This window comes from Procambarus clarkii, chromosome 53 (genome assembly GCF_040958095.1).
Source record: "Procambarus clarkii isolate CNS0578487 chromosome 53, FALCON_Pclarkii_2.0, whole genome shotgun sequence".
NCBI classification, from domain to species: Eukaryota; Metazoa; Arthropoda; class Malacostraca; order Decapoda; family Cambaridae; genus Procambarus; species Procambarus clarkii.
This window is the reverse complement of record NC_091202.1, coordinates 23,968,419-23,982,753: the sequence shown is the minus strand read 5'-3', so window position 1 is coordinate 23,982,753 and position 14,335 is coordinate 23,968,419. Positions and strand designations below refer to the sequence as shown.

At 40.3% G+C, this 14,335-nt stretch overlaps 1 protein-coding gene across 1 annotated transcript; it reads right to left on the bottom strand.

The window, feature by feature from the left end:
* Positions 1 to 297: 297 nt before the first annotated feature.
* Positions 298 to 654, bottom strand: LOC138352454 (jerky protein homolog-like). The gene has a single exon (XM_069304947.1). It carries the CDS (start codon positions 652 to 654, stop codon positions 298 to 300), a length of 357 nt encoding a protein of 118 aa, XP_069161048.1.
* Positions 655 to 14,335: the final 13,681 nt, after the last annotated feature.

Below are 14,335 nucleotides of genomic sequence, written 5' to 3'. Positions count from 1 at the left end.
TGGCAGAAACTTTTTCTTTGTTTACCTTACGGCCAGGAACACTCATCTAGCCTAGATGCCAAAGTGTTGTTCTGCAAGCATTTCCAATTAAAGCCTGTTTCATCGGCATTGTATACCTGAAAACACCTTTAGATCATTTGTTATTATGTAATCATTTAATATACGCTTAAATGGCTTGACAGAATCCATATCTGCACTTAATGACTCTCCACAAACTTTCCTGTTCTTAATATTATGTCTATTCTTAAATCTTTGCAACCATCCTTCACTTGCTCGAAAATCTGGAATATTCATCTTTTATGGAAATTTATCGGCTGCTGTCTTAATGGCGTCGCCGCCAAGTGGCATCCCCACAGAGCGCTCCTGGTTAAACCATTTATACACAGCTTCGTCCAAATTCGTATTTGCAGAACCTTTTATTGTTTTCCTTTTATTTAATGCACCACTATCACTCAAAGCAAGGAACTTCCTAATATCATCTTTCTGTCTCTTGATATCACACACCGTACTTTTCCCGACATTAAATTCTGCTGCCAGCTTAGTAACACAGTAGCCACGTTCATGTTTCTCTATCATGTCTAATTTCTGCTCAATGGATAAAAAACTTCTCTTCCTCTTTGTAGATACAGCACGATTAGCAAGCCCTTGAGACATCTTGTTGTATATTAATAAAGCTGTAGTAAAAAAAATGGTAAATTCCATGATTATTCTTTCACCGGTGGACAATTACGTCACTCGCACGCAGACAAAGCTAACGGCACTGGGTGCCTACTGTATGACTAGGTCTATACACCCTCCAGTAGGCTGGTGTTTAAGCCAGATCCAGTAACATGGATCTGGATGGATTTTGGATTAACATGGATTTTGCTGCTAAGCAAAAAATCAACCTCTATATAAATGAGTGCCTTACAAAGCAGCGTGGATCCCTCCTCCTCAGGCTGCGTAAAATTCGCAAACTAAATCCTGGTCTTATCAAGCAGTGCTACACTAGGGAATGGAACGATCATTGCAAAGAAGGAAAGTGCAGGAAAAAGATATGAAATAAAGTGTGACCAACAACTACTGGCCTTCTTTAGTGATTGTGGTATGTCTGAAAACCTGAACCCGACCAATGCCAATACTTAAAATATCTCTTTGAGTGCCTGAACCTAACCTAACTTAATCTAACTTTGTCCAAGGTGCGGTCTCTGCCTTACCATTTACCTAATGTTCTCTCATTCATATAATTTCCTAAGTAATCAGTCAAGTCTCCATGCACTTATGCAAGCATCTACCTCAGTATTCATTGTAAAATTTTACTCTTAAATCTAATCTTACCCTATTTTTTTACATTTTAAATTTAATTGTACTGATTTATGTCATTTATTGAAATTAATTATTGATCTCATTTTGTTCTCTTGATTAAGTTCATACTAATTATAGGCTAAAAACTAAGCTAAATAAAATTAATTATCTTTAAAATTATTTTACTTTACAATTATCATTTGTCAAATTTTTTATATATTCATCTTGGCAGTCTCTACTGATTTTTTGTTCTCTCCACCAAACTTGTGTATCCTTCATGGCTATCTAGTGATCTTTATTCTACTTCTAATTGTTTCAATTCTTTTGTTTACTTGCAGTTATTGTTGTGTTTTGCTATAATTATGCTCTAATTACAGCAGACTTAGTATTTATTTAAGCATTTACCTCAGTGTCTTAGTAAAATCTTGCTCATAAATATAATCTTACCCTGTTATTTTTTTTTTATTTAATTGTAATTTGATTTATACATCATTTATTGTAATTAATTATTGAGCTCATTTTGTTTTCTTAAGTTCATACTAATTATAGGTTCACAACTAAGCTATATTAAATAATTTATTTTTAAGATTATTTTTACTTTACGATTATTATTTGTCTTTATTTTTTGCTATACTGTATATTATTCTTGTCAGTCTACTGATTTTTTCTTCTCTCTTAACCTAACTACTGTATCCTTCCTGGCTATCTACGAGGATCTTTACTGTACTTCTAATTGTTTCTATTTTTTGTGTACCTACATTGATTGTTGTGTTTTGCTATAATTACTTACTATTTACAGCAGATTTAGTATTAAACTGTTTCTGTAATATTATAGACTGTGGGTTGGTTGGTGTTGTCGTCGTTGATCCTTCTCTGCGGACAACCCAACCCACAACTCGGTAGAGTGCTTATACTTCACTAGGAGATCACCCTTGGCGCTTCTGGCTCTTGGAGAGGGGCTCAACGTTACACATTTTGGGGATGCGGCTCCCACACCTAGCCTCGTTGTCACGTGCACACACCCACTCGAGCCGCTGTGACTCCCCACTCTCTCCTTAGGTAATATGATCTCCTCGATCCCCTTTTGGCTTATTAGTACTACCTTCTACCCTGTCCACAGCAGTGGTTCTTGGTTCTTTCTCTCTCTCTCTCCTTCTTTACTACTTCCTGGGAAGCCTCACTAGGACAAGGGCAAACACCAGCAAATTGGGATACATTTACTGGACAAAGCACATACACACATATAATAATAATGAATCCTATACTCTATAATATCACAATCAGGTTGCACTCCAACACCATCAGAACTCTATTATCAGCTTATCAAGTGGTATCCTATCTCCTGGTTCACCACCTGATACTACCCCACCTCCGCCTCCATCTGAAGCCTGGAACTTTGCTTTAGCAAACTGGGACCGATTTCAAAACCTCATTTCAGAGTGGCAAAGAAACTAAGATCTTCCCGAAGACATTAATCAGGCAGAACAAGAATTTGTCAAAGCGATTCAAAGTGCAGCCAACCACTCAATCCCACTGAAAAAACAGTCCACCGGACACATAAGAACATAAGAACATAAGAACAAAGGTAACTGCAGAAGGCCTATTGGCCCATACGAGGCAGCTCCTATTCTATAACCACCCAATCCCACTCATATACTTGTCCAACCCGTGCTTGAAACAATCGAGGGACCCCACCTCCACAATGTTACGCGGCAATTGGTTCCACAAATCAACAACCCTGTTACTGAACCAGTATTTACCCAAGTCTTTCCTAAATCTAAACTTATCCAATTTATATCCATTGTTTCGTGTTCTGTCCTGTGTTGATACTTTTAATACCCTATTAATATCCCCCCGGTTATGTCCATTCATCCACTTGTAAACCTCTATCATGTCACCCCTAACTCTTCGCCTTTCCAGTGAATGCAACTTAAGCTTTGTTAATCTTTCTTCATATGAAAGATTTCTAATTTGGGGAATTAACTTAGTCATCCTACGCTGGACACGTTCAAGTGAATTTATATCCATTCTATAATATGGCGACCAAAACTGAACTGCATAATCTAAATGGGGCCTAACTAGAGCAAGATATAGCTTGAGAACCACACCAGGTGTCTTGTTACTAACGCTGCGATTAATAAATCCAAGTGTCCGATTTGCCTTATTACGAACATTTATGCATTGATCCTTTTGTTTTAAATTCTTACTAATCATAACTCCCAGATCCCTTTCGCAATCCGACTTCGCAATCACAACACCATCTAGCTCGTATCTTGTAACTCTATCATCATTACCTAACCTCAGAACTTTACATTTATCAGCATTAAACTGCATCTGCCAATCCTTTGACCATTTCAAAACCCTATCTAGATCAACTTGAAGTGATAGTGAGTCCTCCTCCGAATTAATTTCCCTACCGATTTTCGTATCATCGGCAAATTTGCAAATGTTGCTACTCAAACCTGAATCTAAATCATTTATATATATTATAAACAACAGAGGTCCCAGGACAGAGCCTTGAGGCACTCCACTTACAACATTTTCCCACTCTGACTTGATTCCATTTATACTAACTCTCTGTTTCCTTTGGTATAGCCATGCCCTAATCCAGCTTAATATAGCACCCCCAATACCATGAGACTCTATTTTTTTAATCAGTCTTTCATGTGGCACTGTATCAAAAGCTTTGCTAAAGTCAAGGTATACAACATCGCAATCCTTACCACTATCAACTGCCTCAACAATGCTAGAATAAAAAGATAACAAATTTGTTAAACATGAACGGCCATTTATAAAACCATGTTGCGACTCAATTATTAATTTATGTTTTTCAAGATGAAGACGAATTTTATTTGCTATTATAGATTCGAGTAACTTTCCCACAATAGACGTTAGGCTAATTGGTCGATAGTTAGACGCAAGTGATCTATCTCCTTTCTTAAAAACTGGTATCACATTAGCAACTTTCCAAAACTCTGGCACTCTGCCTGACTCTATTGATTTATTAAATATGGTTGACAGTGGGTCACAAAGCTCCTCTTTGCATTCTTTAAGCACCCTAGCAAACACTTCATCCGGCCCTGGGGATTTGTTTGGTTTGAGTTTTACTATTTGTTTAAGAACATCCTCCCTGGTAACTGCTAAACTCGTCAACCTGTCCTCGTCCCCACCCACATAGACTTGTTCGGCTGAAGGCATATTGTTAAGTTCCTCTTTAGTAAATACAGATACAAAATATTTATTAAAAATACTACTCATCTCTTCATCACTATCTGTTATTTGACCTGTCTCAGTTTTTAATGGACCTATCCTTTCCCTAGTCTTAGTACGATATAACTGAAAAAACCCTTTAGGATTTGTCTTTGCTTGCCCTGCTATGCGAACTTCATAGTTTCTTTTTGCTTTCCTTATCTCTTTTTTAACATTTCTAACCAGTTGTACGAATTCCTGCTCTAAAGTGACCTCCCCATTTTTAATCCTTTTGTACCAAGCTCTCTTTTTACCTATAAGGTTCTTCAAATTCTTTGTTATCCACTTTGGGTCATTAGTATACGATCTATTCAATTTGTATGGTATACTACGTTCCTGTGCTTTGTTTAGAATATTCTTAAATAAGTTATATATTGAATCCACATCGAAATCCCCATTTAAGTCACCTATCGCTGGGTTGATGTCTCGCTCCAAGACCGGCCCACACCCCATACCCAAGCCTTTCCAATCAATTTGACCCAAAAAATTTCTTAGGCTATTAAAATCAGCTTTTCGAAAATCTGGCACTTTAACAGAATTTTCTCCTACTGGTCTATTCCATTCTATGCTAAATCTGATTTCTTTGTGATCACTGCTCCCTAGCTCACTCCCTATTTCGATGTCATTAATTTGCGTTTCCCTGTTAGTTAACACTAAATCTAAAATATTATTTTCCCGTGTTGGTTCCTTAATGTGTTGCGTAAGAAAGCAATCGTCAATTAATTCTAGAAAATCTTCTGCTTCACTATTCCCTGTTTTGTTCAACCAGTTTATTCCGCTAAAATTAAAGTCACCCATGACATAAATACTGTTAGATCTAGATGCTCTAGATATTTCATCCCATAGATGCTTTGCTTCCATTCTGTCTAAATTTGGTGGCCTATATATTACTCCTATTATAATATTATTAGCTTTTTCGTTTAATTCAATCCAAATAGTTTCTGTGTGTGGCTCTGTTTTGATTCCCTCTTTGAGACTACATTTCAAATTGTCCCTAACATATATGGCTACTCCACCTCCTCGTCTAATATATCTATCTGTGTGAAATAGTTTAAATCCATATATTTGATATTCAGCTAATAGTTCTCTATTTTCTACATTCATCCACGTTTCGGTAAGTGCAATAATATCTATTTTTTCTGTGCAGACAAGAGCATTTAATTCGTTAATTTTATTTCTTAGACACCATAAAGATCATTGGTACTATTGCGAACGTGTCAAAGATCTCAACCATAGACTCAACAGAACAAGAAAGCTATACAAAAAACAGCCAAGTGACAGCAAAACAGTGATGTGGCAGCAAATTCACCGAGCCAAAGGGAATAAAACACCTAAAGCTCCACACCCCAAGGATCCTCAACAGGAAGCCGAAGTACTGGCAACCAGGTTTGCAGAGAGAGCAGCCAGCAATCAACTTCCACCAGATGTATTAGCAGTACAGACCGGACTAGAGGAAGAAAGGTGGCACAGAATCCTTACAGCATGTGAAGAAGTCTCTGACACTAATGCCCCCTTCACACTGGATGAGCTCAATCGGGCTAAGAAAAACTCCAAGGATACATCCCCTGGAGCCGACAAAATAACCTATAAAATGATTAGAAACCTCGGCTCAGAGGGAGACGCTGCATACCTAAGGTTAATTAATTTAGCCTGGACTTCTCAAACTAGACCTTCTGCTTGGAATAGAGCAGACATAGTGCCGATCCAAAAACCCAAAGATCCAGCAAATCCCAGACCCATCTCTCTCCAAAGATGTGCAGCCAAGATGGCTGACAGAATGGCACTCGACAGACTGGAGTGGAAAATGACTAAACTGCACCATGATATGTATGCCTATAGAAGAGGGGTTGGCACAGTGGAATGTATTACAACTCTGTTAGCCCACTTGAATGACAGACCAGGAATGCTGATATTCCTGGACCTCGAAAAAGCTTTTGAACTGGCTAGCGCCCCAGCTATTCTCTGCTGCCTCATTGACAAAGAGATAAGAGGCAACCTGCTCTCCTGGACCAAAAACTGTCTCATAAACAGAGAAGCAAGAGTAAAACTTCATGGCACAGTCTTTGAGTACAAAAGACATGAAAGTGGTACACCGCAAGGAGTATTCTCAGCCCTCTTCTCTTCAACTGCTTAATGGAAAGAATAATGAGGTTGAAACTTCCACATCACTGCAGGCTGCTAAACTACGCGGACGACTTTGTCATCATCATAAAAGGAAGGGATGCGGCGCGCCTTGCACCCAAATGCTTAGACTGCATCAGTATAGAGGCAAAACAGATTGGGATCAAACTCAACCCCTCAAAGTCAAAGGCCATGCCCATAAAAATAGCGAAGCCCAACATCCAACTCACAGTACAGGGTCAACCAATTGAATGGGTCGACACCTATCAGTATCTAGGAATCATCCTGCACACACACATGAATTTTAATGCTGAGGTCACTTACTTGAGAGAGCGAACTGCGGCCCGGACGGCAATCCTCAGGTCGCTAACCTCTCTTTCTGGAGGAGCCAATCTGCAAGTCCTTCGCACATACTGTGTACAGGCAGTCAGATCAGTGATCGATTATGCCGCACCTGCACTCACAAATCTATCACACCAGCAGTGGAAAAAGCTTGAAGTTGCCCAAAACAATGCTATGAGAGCAGCACTGGGAGCCCCCATGTGGACCAGGCTTGAAACTCTTAGACTGGAGACGGGTTTGCCCTCTCTACAAGAAAGAATATCACAAAGGACAGCTTCAATTGTCAGTAAGATAATAATTTCTTCTGATCCAATCCCAGTACGGCAGGCCTTGGTGGTTGGACTTGGCCAAAACAATGGAAACTCTTGGGCTGCAAGAGCAGGAAAAGTCCTAAACAGACTACATTTAAAAAGCATGATTCTTGATAGAGAGGGTGATCATCCACACCCAAATTACACTCCTTCTGCACCGTGGGAAGAGCCTACTTTCAAAATAGTAATAGAAAGTCTCCCAATGAAAAAGGCTGCCTATGATCCGACTATCCTAAGGCGCATAATAGAAGAGCAAATGTATGGCATAGCAGTAGCAGGAGCCACCCACATCTTCACAGACGGATCGGTGGACACAGAATATGAGAGTGCTGGCGCTGCTCTTTGCACGGCCAGCGTACAGGCATATTGGACACTGAGAGGACTAGTATCATCAACCCAAACTGAGCTGTTTGCCATACAACAGGCATTCGCATATGTGATTGCACAAAACACTCAAAATGTAATCATACACACAGACTCAAAAGCTGCACTTCAAATACTAGGGCAAAAACAGTGGAAAGACAGTGTGGAAATAATTACCACCATTTTGTATCTTGGAGCAGTCGCTAAAGGCAAAGGACTCAACATAACCTTAAACTGGATCCCATCCCATATTGGAATCCCATTAAATGAAAAAGCTGATGAAATTGCTAAATTGGCAACTCGTCATCCAGTGATACATAAAACAATTCAACCCAGCCTAGAGAACATAAAAAACATCATCACCAAAAAACTCTCACATCTCAACAAAGCCTACCTACACCAGAGAATAGCTGAAGGTTCGCCATCTGCAACATGGTATCTTTAGGCATCCTAGTTAGAAAGGTTAAATATCCCAAAAGGAATCCACAGGGAAATAGCAGTTAGGTTATATAGACTACGTCTAGGTTACAGATGCAACTGGGAGATTGGTGAACCCCGACAGAGAGAGTGCATCTTCTGCCAAACTGTCACAGAAAAGCCATTACTTCACTATCTTCTGGAATGTGAAGCAACCAATGACCTTAGAAGAGCTTTAAGAGTTCCTGAATCATGCAGTGGCCACCCTGAAGCCATCAACACAGCCACTCTCCTGTTCAACAAAGATGTCCAGCAGCTGGACACCCTCATAAAGACTGTGAAGCAGTATCCTCCCCCGCGATAACAGCTTGATGGTTAAATGCAACCTCAGAATACTGAGAAAAAAATAATTGTACCACTTACGGGCTATTCATGCCCGTGCCACCTCTTGGGTGGCTTAATCTTCATCAATCAATCAATCTGGTTATAAATAGGAGCTGCCTCATATGGGCCAAACTTACGGGCTATTCATGCCCGTGCCACCTCCTGGGTGGCTTAATCTTTATCAATCTATGGGCCAATAGGCCCTCAGCAGTTACCTGTATTCTTATGTTCCTCTGAATGGTATTTGCAATTATCGATTCGAGCAACTTTCCCACAATAGACGTTAAGCTAATTGGTCTTGAAAATTGGTAACACATTAGCCTGATTCTAACAATTTAATAAATATGGTAGACAGCGTCTCGCGAAGCTCCTCTTTGCATTCTTTTAGCACTTAAAGGTTCGCATGCAACTTTCCTTAAGCAATTCTGGAAAACCTGGGTAAATACCAGTTTAGAGACAGGGTTGTTGATTTGCAGAACAGATTTCCGGGTAACATAATAGTCGTGGGATCACTTTATTATTTACTATTTCAAGTGTAGGTTAGACATATATATGAATGAGTTAAGGTGGATATAAATAGGAACTTCCACGCATGGTCCTATAAGCCTTCTGTAGTTTCCGTAATTCTCATATTCTTTCAACTTCATGTAAGCTGAGCATCCGTGCACCGTGCCATTGACCCGCACTTCACGTGCAGGTAATGTTTCTTTCCTCAACATATCTTCGGCCAAATTATTGTGACTCATCTTCTATATTTCTTCCCTCACTTCCCCGCGGTTCACCTCACCTGCAACCCAATATAAGCAGGCTCTCTCATTAGAGGTAGTTTTACGGACTATTCATGCCCGTGCTACCTCTTGGGTGGCTGTGTAACATTCGACCTTTTTTAAATTTTAGGCTTCAAATGAGAACTTAACCGGCGCATTAAAATGGACGCCACACAAAAATCAAATATTAGATTCCGAGCATTTATTATGGCTTTATCAAGCATCGACCCATATAAAATTTCCTGTCATCATCTTTTAGATACAATTGAGAGCAGTGAACGCAAGGTCGAAATTTTATTACACTATGCCAGCTCGGAGATAGTAGCGGTCAACAAGGCCAGTCAAGCGATTTTTTGGGCACTAACGGTTGCTTCTTGCATGAGAAGAAAATCTGTTCAAATATCAGGTCGATGGGAGAACGTTATTTGGAAAATTGTCGAACTGTTAAGAAACTGGAAGAAAGAATACGACTTAGAGTTAAGTCCAGTAGTTTCTAAGTCTTTGAAGCCTTGGATATTGAGAATGTTCTCCCATCCAAGTTTGTGCCCAAACCCCTATCTCCGGCTGGAAATGCTTCGCTTTATCAGTATGTGGCCCGATAAGTACCTCCAGGATGCAACCGCTGGCCAGCATATCGTGACTGGGCTGGTGGACATGATCGCGTACCTGCAGGTAGATATCCTTATCTATAGTGAATCAAAGACTAATCTCTTTTACCACCTCATCAGTGTGTTTAACAGCCTTAATAAATATGGTCATGTAAAGGCTGTTGCTGCTGCCGCTGTTACTCAAGTTCGAAATTTGAATATTGGAAAAGAAGCAGCTTTTTTCAGCCACATTTTGCAGCTCTTGAATCATAAGGCAGATGCAATACGAGACATGTATCTTACATGCCTGATTGATGCTATGCAAACTGCCAATAAATACGATGAAATATTTGGTCTGTTTGAGGTGCTCCTGTTTACACTGCCCACAATGGCTGCTTACGAATGCCCCGGTCTCGTCCATGTCGCGGCTGCTTCCCTCGTTAATTTTATTTCTAGTTTGGTTTCAATGGGACCGAATTTAAAACTTGAGAAATCTCTCGGCTTTCTATTGCTCTTCTCGAATTTAGATGATTTTTTTTTGTTACTTGAGAGATCTATGGCTATTTCAACAGTCTTAGTTCTTGACCACGCTCACATTTTGGCGTTTGTCAACAAGCGGGCAGCGGAGTTCGGGTTCTCATTTCACCACTTCCCAAAATTATTGGAGGAATCGTCGGATCCATGTCCGGAGGAGTTCGTGGATAGCGTGACTGGTGCAGTTATGGAGGCTCCTGTCCTGCTACACTCGTCCAAGATGGTGGTGGATGAGTCGACACTGGTTCAACTGCTGCTGATGACCCCATTGGACCCCTTCACGAGGTGCCCTCTGGATCAGGGTTCCTACAGTCGCCTGCCTGACCTCCAGGCTGACATTGCTGCCTGGAGGAACACCAGAAGTTACATCCAGGTCCACTCGACTGATAACAACATTCCTATGAAAGTGGTAAGCACTGACGAGATGGAGAGTGATATTGGCGACGTGGAAATGATCATGGACACTGCGATACATAGTAACATAGACAAGAGCGATTGTCCTCTACAAATCTTGCTTTCACAATTTGACTATGTCTGATACTAATAATTGTGTGCAAATGCTCTCATATTTCAGTAAATTAATTTCTCAAAATTTCCAGTTTTTAGATATGTGACCCTAATCTTTATATAGATTGCTTTTGACCATCAGTTTTGAATAAAAAATAATCCTAAAATTATAGTTTGTTTTTCATTACTTTTTCATTTATAATTTTTTTTTAAATGTGTTTTAGAGACAGATGTTAACAAAGTGTTTTATAAATAAATGTTAAAAATGTGTTTTATAGATAGATGTTAACAACATGTTTTATAAATAAATGTTAAAAACGTTTTCATTTATAAATAAATGTTAAAATCTTTTGTCTTGCTATAATTATCATGCCAACAATCGAACATTCATCCTCCGGTGCCGGGAAAGAGTTGGAGATCCTCACTGCTGGATCATCTCGCGGCTAGTTATGTTGGGGGTGAAGAGGATAAGACCACCACAGCTAGTTATGTTGGTGGTGAAGAGGATAATGATGATGATGAAGATTAAGCCACCCAAGAGGTGGCACGGGCATGAATAGCCCGTAAGTGGTACAATTTTTTTCTCAGTATTCTGAGGTTGCATTTAACCATCAAGCTGTTATCGCGGGGGAGGATACTGCTTCACAGTCTTTATGAGGGTGTCCAGCTGCTGAACACCTTTGTTGACCAGGAGAGTGGCTGTGTTGATGGCTTCAGGGTGGCCACTGCATGATTCAGGAACTCTTAAAGCTCTTCTAAGGTCATTGGTTGCTTCACATTCCAGAAGATAGTAAAGTAATGGCTTTTCTGTGACAGTTTGGCAGAAGATGCACTCTCTCTGTCGGGGTTCACCAATCTCCCAGTTGCATCTGTAACCTAGACGTAGTCTATATAACCTAACTGCTATTTCCCTGTGGATTCCTTTTGGGATATTTAATCTTTCTAATTTGGTGTCCTGAAGATACCATGTTGCAGATGGCGAACCTTCAGCTATTCTCTGGTGTAGGTAGGCTTTGTTGAGATGTGAGAGTTTTTTGGTGATGATGTTTTTTATGTTCTCTAGGCTGGGTTGAATTGTTTTATGAATCACTGGATGACGAGTTGCCAATTTAGCAATTTCATCAGCTTTTTCATTTAATGGGATTCCAATATGGGATGGGATCCAGTTTAAAGTTATGTCGAGTCCTTTGCCTATAGCGACTGCTCCAAGATACAAAATGGTGGTAATTATTTCCACATTATCTTTCCATTGTTTTTGTCCTAGTAATTGAAGTGCAGCTTTTGAGTCTGTGTGTATGATTGCATTTTGAGTGTTTTGTGCAATCACATATGCGAATGCCTGTTGTATGGCAAACAGCTCAGTTTGGATTGATGATACTAGTCCTCCCAGTCTCCAATATGCATGTACGCTGGTCGTGCAAAAAGCAGCGCCAGCACTCTCATATTCTGTGTCCACCGATCCGTCTGTGAAGATGTGGGTGGCTCCTGCTATTGCTATGCTATACATTTGCTCTTCTATTATGCGCCTTAGGATTGTCGGATCATAGGCAGCCTTTTTCATTGGGAGACTTTCTATTACTATTTTGAAAGTAGGCTCTTCCCACGGCGCGGAAGAAGTGTAATTTGGGTGTGGATGATCACCCTCTCTATCAAGAATCATGTTTTTTAAATGTAGTCTGTTTAGGACTTTTCCTGCTCTTGCAACCCAAGAGTTTCCATTGTTTTGGCCTAGTCCAACCACCAAGGCCTGCCGTACTGGGATTGGATCAGAAGAAATAATTATTTTACTGACAATTGTAGCTGTCCTTTGTGATATTCTTTCTTGTAGAGAAGGCAAACCCGTCTCCAGTCTAAGAGTTTCAAGCCTGGTCCACATGGGGGCTCCTAGTGCTGCTCTCATAGCATTGTTTTGGGCAACTTCAAGCTTTTTCCACTGCTGGTGTGATAGATTTGTGAATACAGGTGCGGCATAATCGATCACTGATCTGACTGCCTGTACATAGTATGTGCGAAGGACTTGCAGATTGGCTCCTCCAGAAAAATAGGCGCAGAGAGTCAGAATACGGCTCAAAAATCACGGTCAGGAGTCAAATTTCCGACATTTCAGACATTTTGAAAACTGCAGGGGGGGGGGGGGTTTGGGCAAAATATGACCCATCACCGTTTTCAGTAATTGGCATATTTTCGGTATGAAACGTCGTAATTTGAAACTGAAAATAGGTGCAGAGTCAGAATTCGGCTCAAAAATCACGCTCAGGAGTCAAATTTCCGTCATTTCGGACATTTTGAAAACTGCAGGCGGGTTTGGGCAAAATATGACCCATCGCCGTTTACAGTAATTGGCATATTTTCGGTATGAAACGTCGTAATTTGAAACTGAAAATAGGCGCAGAGAGTCAGAATACGGCTCAAAAATCACGGTCAGGAGTCAAATTTCCGACATTTCAGACATTTTGAAAACTGCAGGGGGGGTTTGGGCAAAATATGACCCATCGCCGTTTTCAGTAATTGGCATTTTTTCGGTATGAAACGTCGTAATTTGAAACTGAAAATAGGTGCATAGAGTCAGAATTCGGCTCAAAAATCACGCTCAGGAGTCAAATTTCCGACGTTTCGGACATTTTGAAAACTGCAGGGGGGGTTTGGGCAAAATATGACCCATCGCCGTTTACAGTAATTGGCATATTTTCGGTATGAAACGTCGTAATTTGAAACTGAAAATAGGCGCAGAGAGTCAGAATACGACTCAAAAATCACGCTCAGGAGTCAAATTTCCGACATTTCAGACATTTTGAAGACTGCAAGGGGGTTTGGGCAAAATATGACCCATCGCTGTTTTCAGTAATTGGCTTATTTTCGGTATGAAACGTCGTAATTTGAAACTGAAAACAGGTGCAGAGAGTCAGAATTCGGCTCAAAAATTACTCAGGAGTCAAATTTTCGACAGTTCAGACATTTTAAAAACTGCAGGGGGGTTTGGGCAAAATATGACCCATCGCCGTTTTCAGTAATTGGCATATTTTCGGTATGAAACGTCGTAATTTGAAACTGAAAATAGGCGCAGAGAGTCAGAATTCGGCTCAAAAATCACGCTCAGGAGTCCAATTTCCGACATTTCAGACATTTTGAAAACTGCAAGGGGGTTTGGGCAAGATATGACCCATCGCCGTTTTCAGTAATTGGCATATTTTCGGTATGAAACGTCGTAATTTGAAACTGAAAATAGGCGCAGAGAGTCAGAATTCGGCTCAAAAATCAAGCTCAGGAGTCAAATTTCCGACATTTCGGACATTTTGAAAACTGCAAGGGGGTTTGGGCAAAATATGACCCATCGCCGTTTACAGTAATTGGTATATTTTCGGTATGAAACGTCGTAATTTGAAACAGAAAATAGGCGCAGAGAGTCAGAATTTGGCTCAAAAATCACGCTCAGGAGTCAAATTTCCGACATTTTGGACATTTTGAAAAC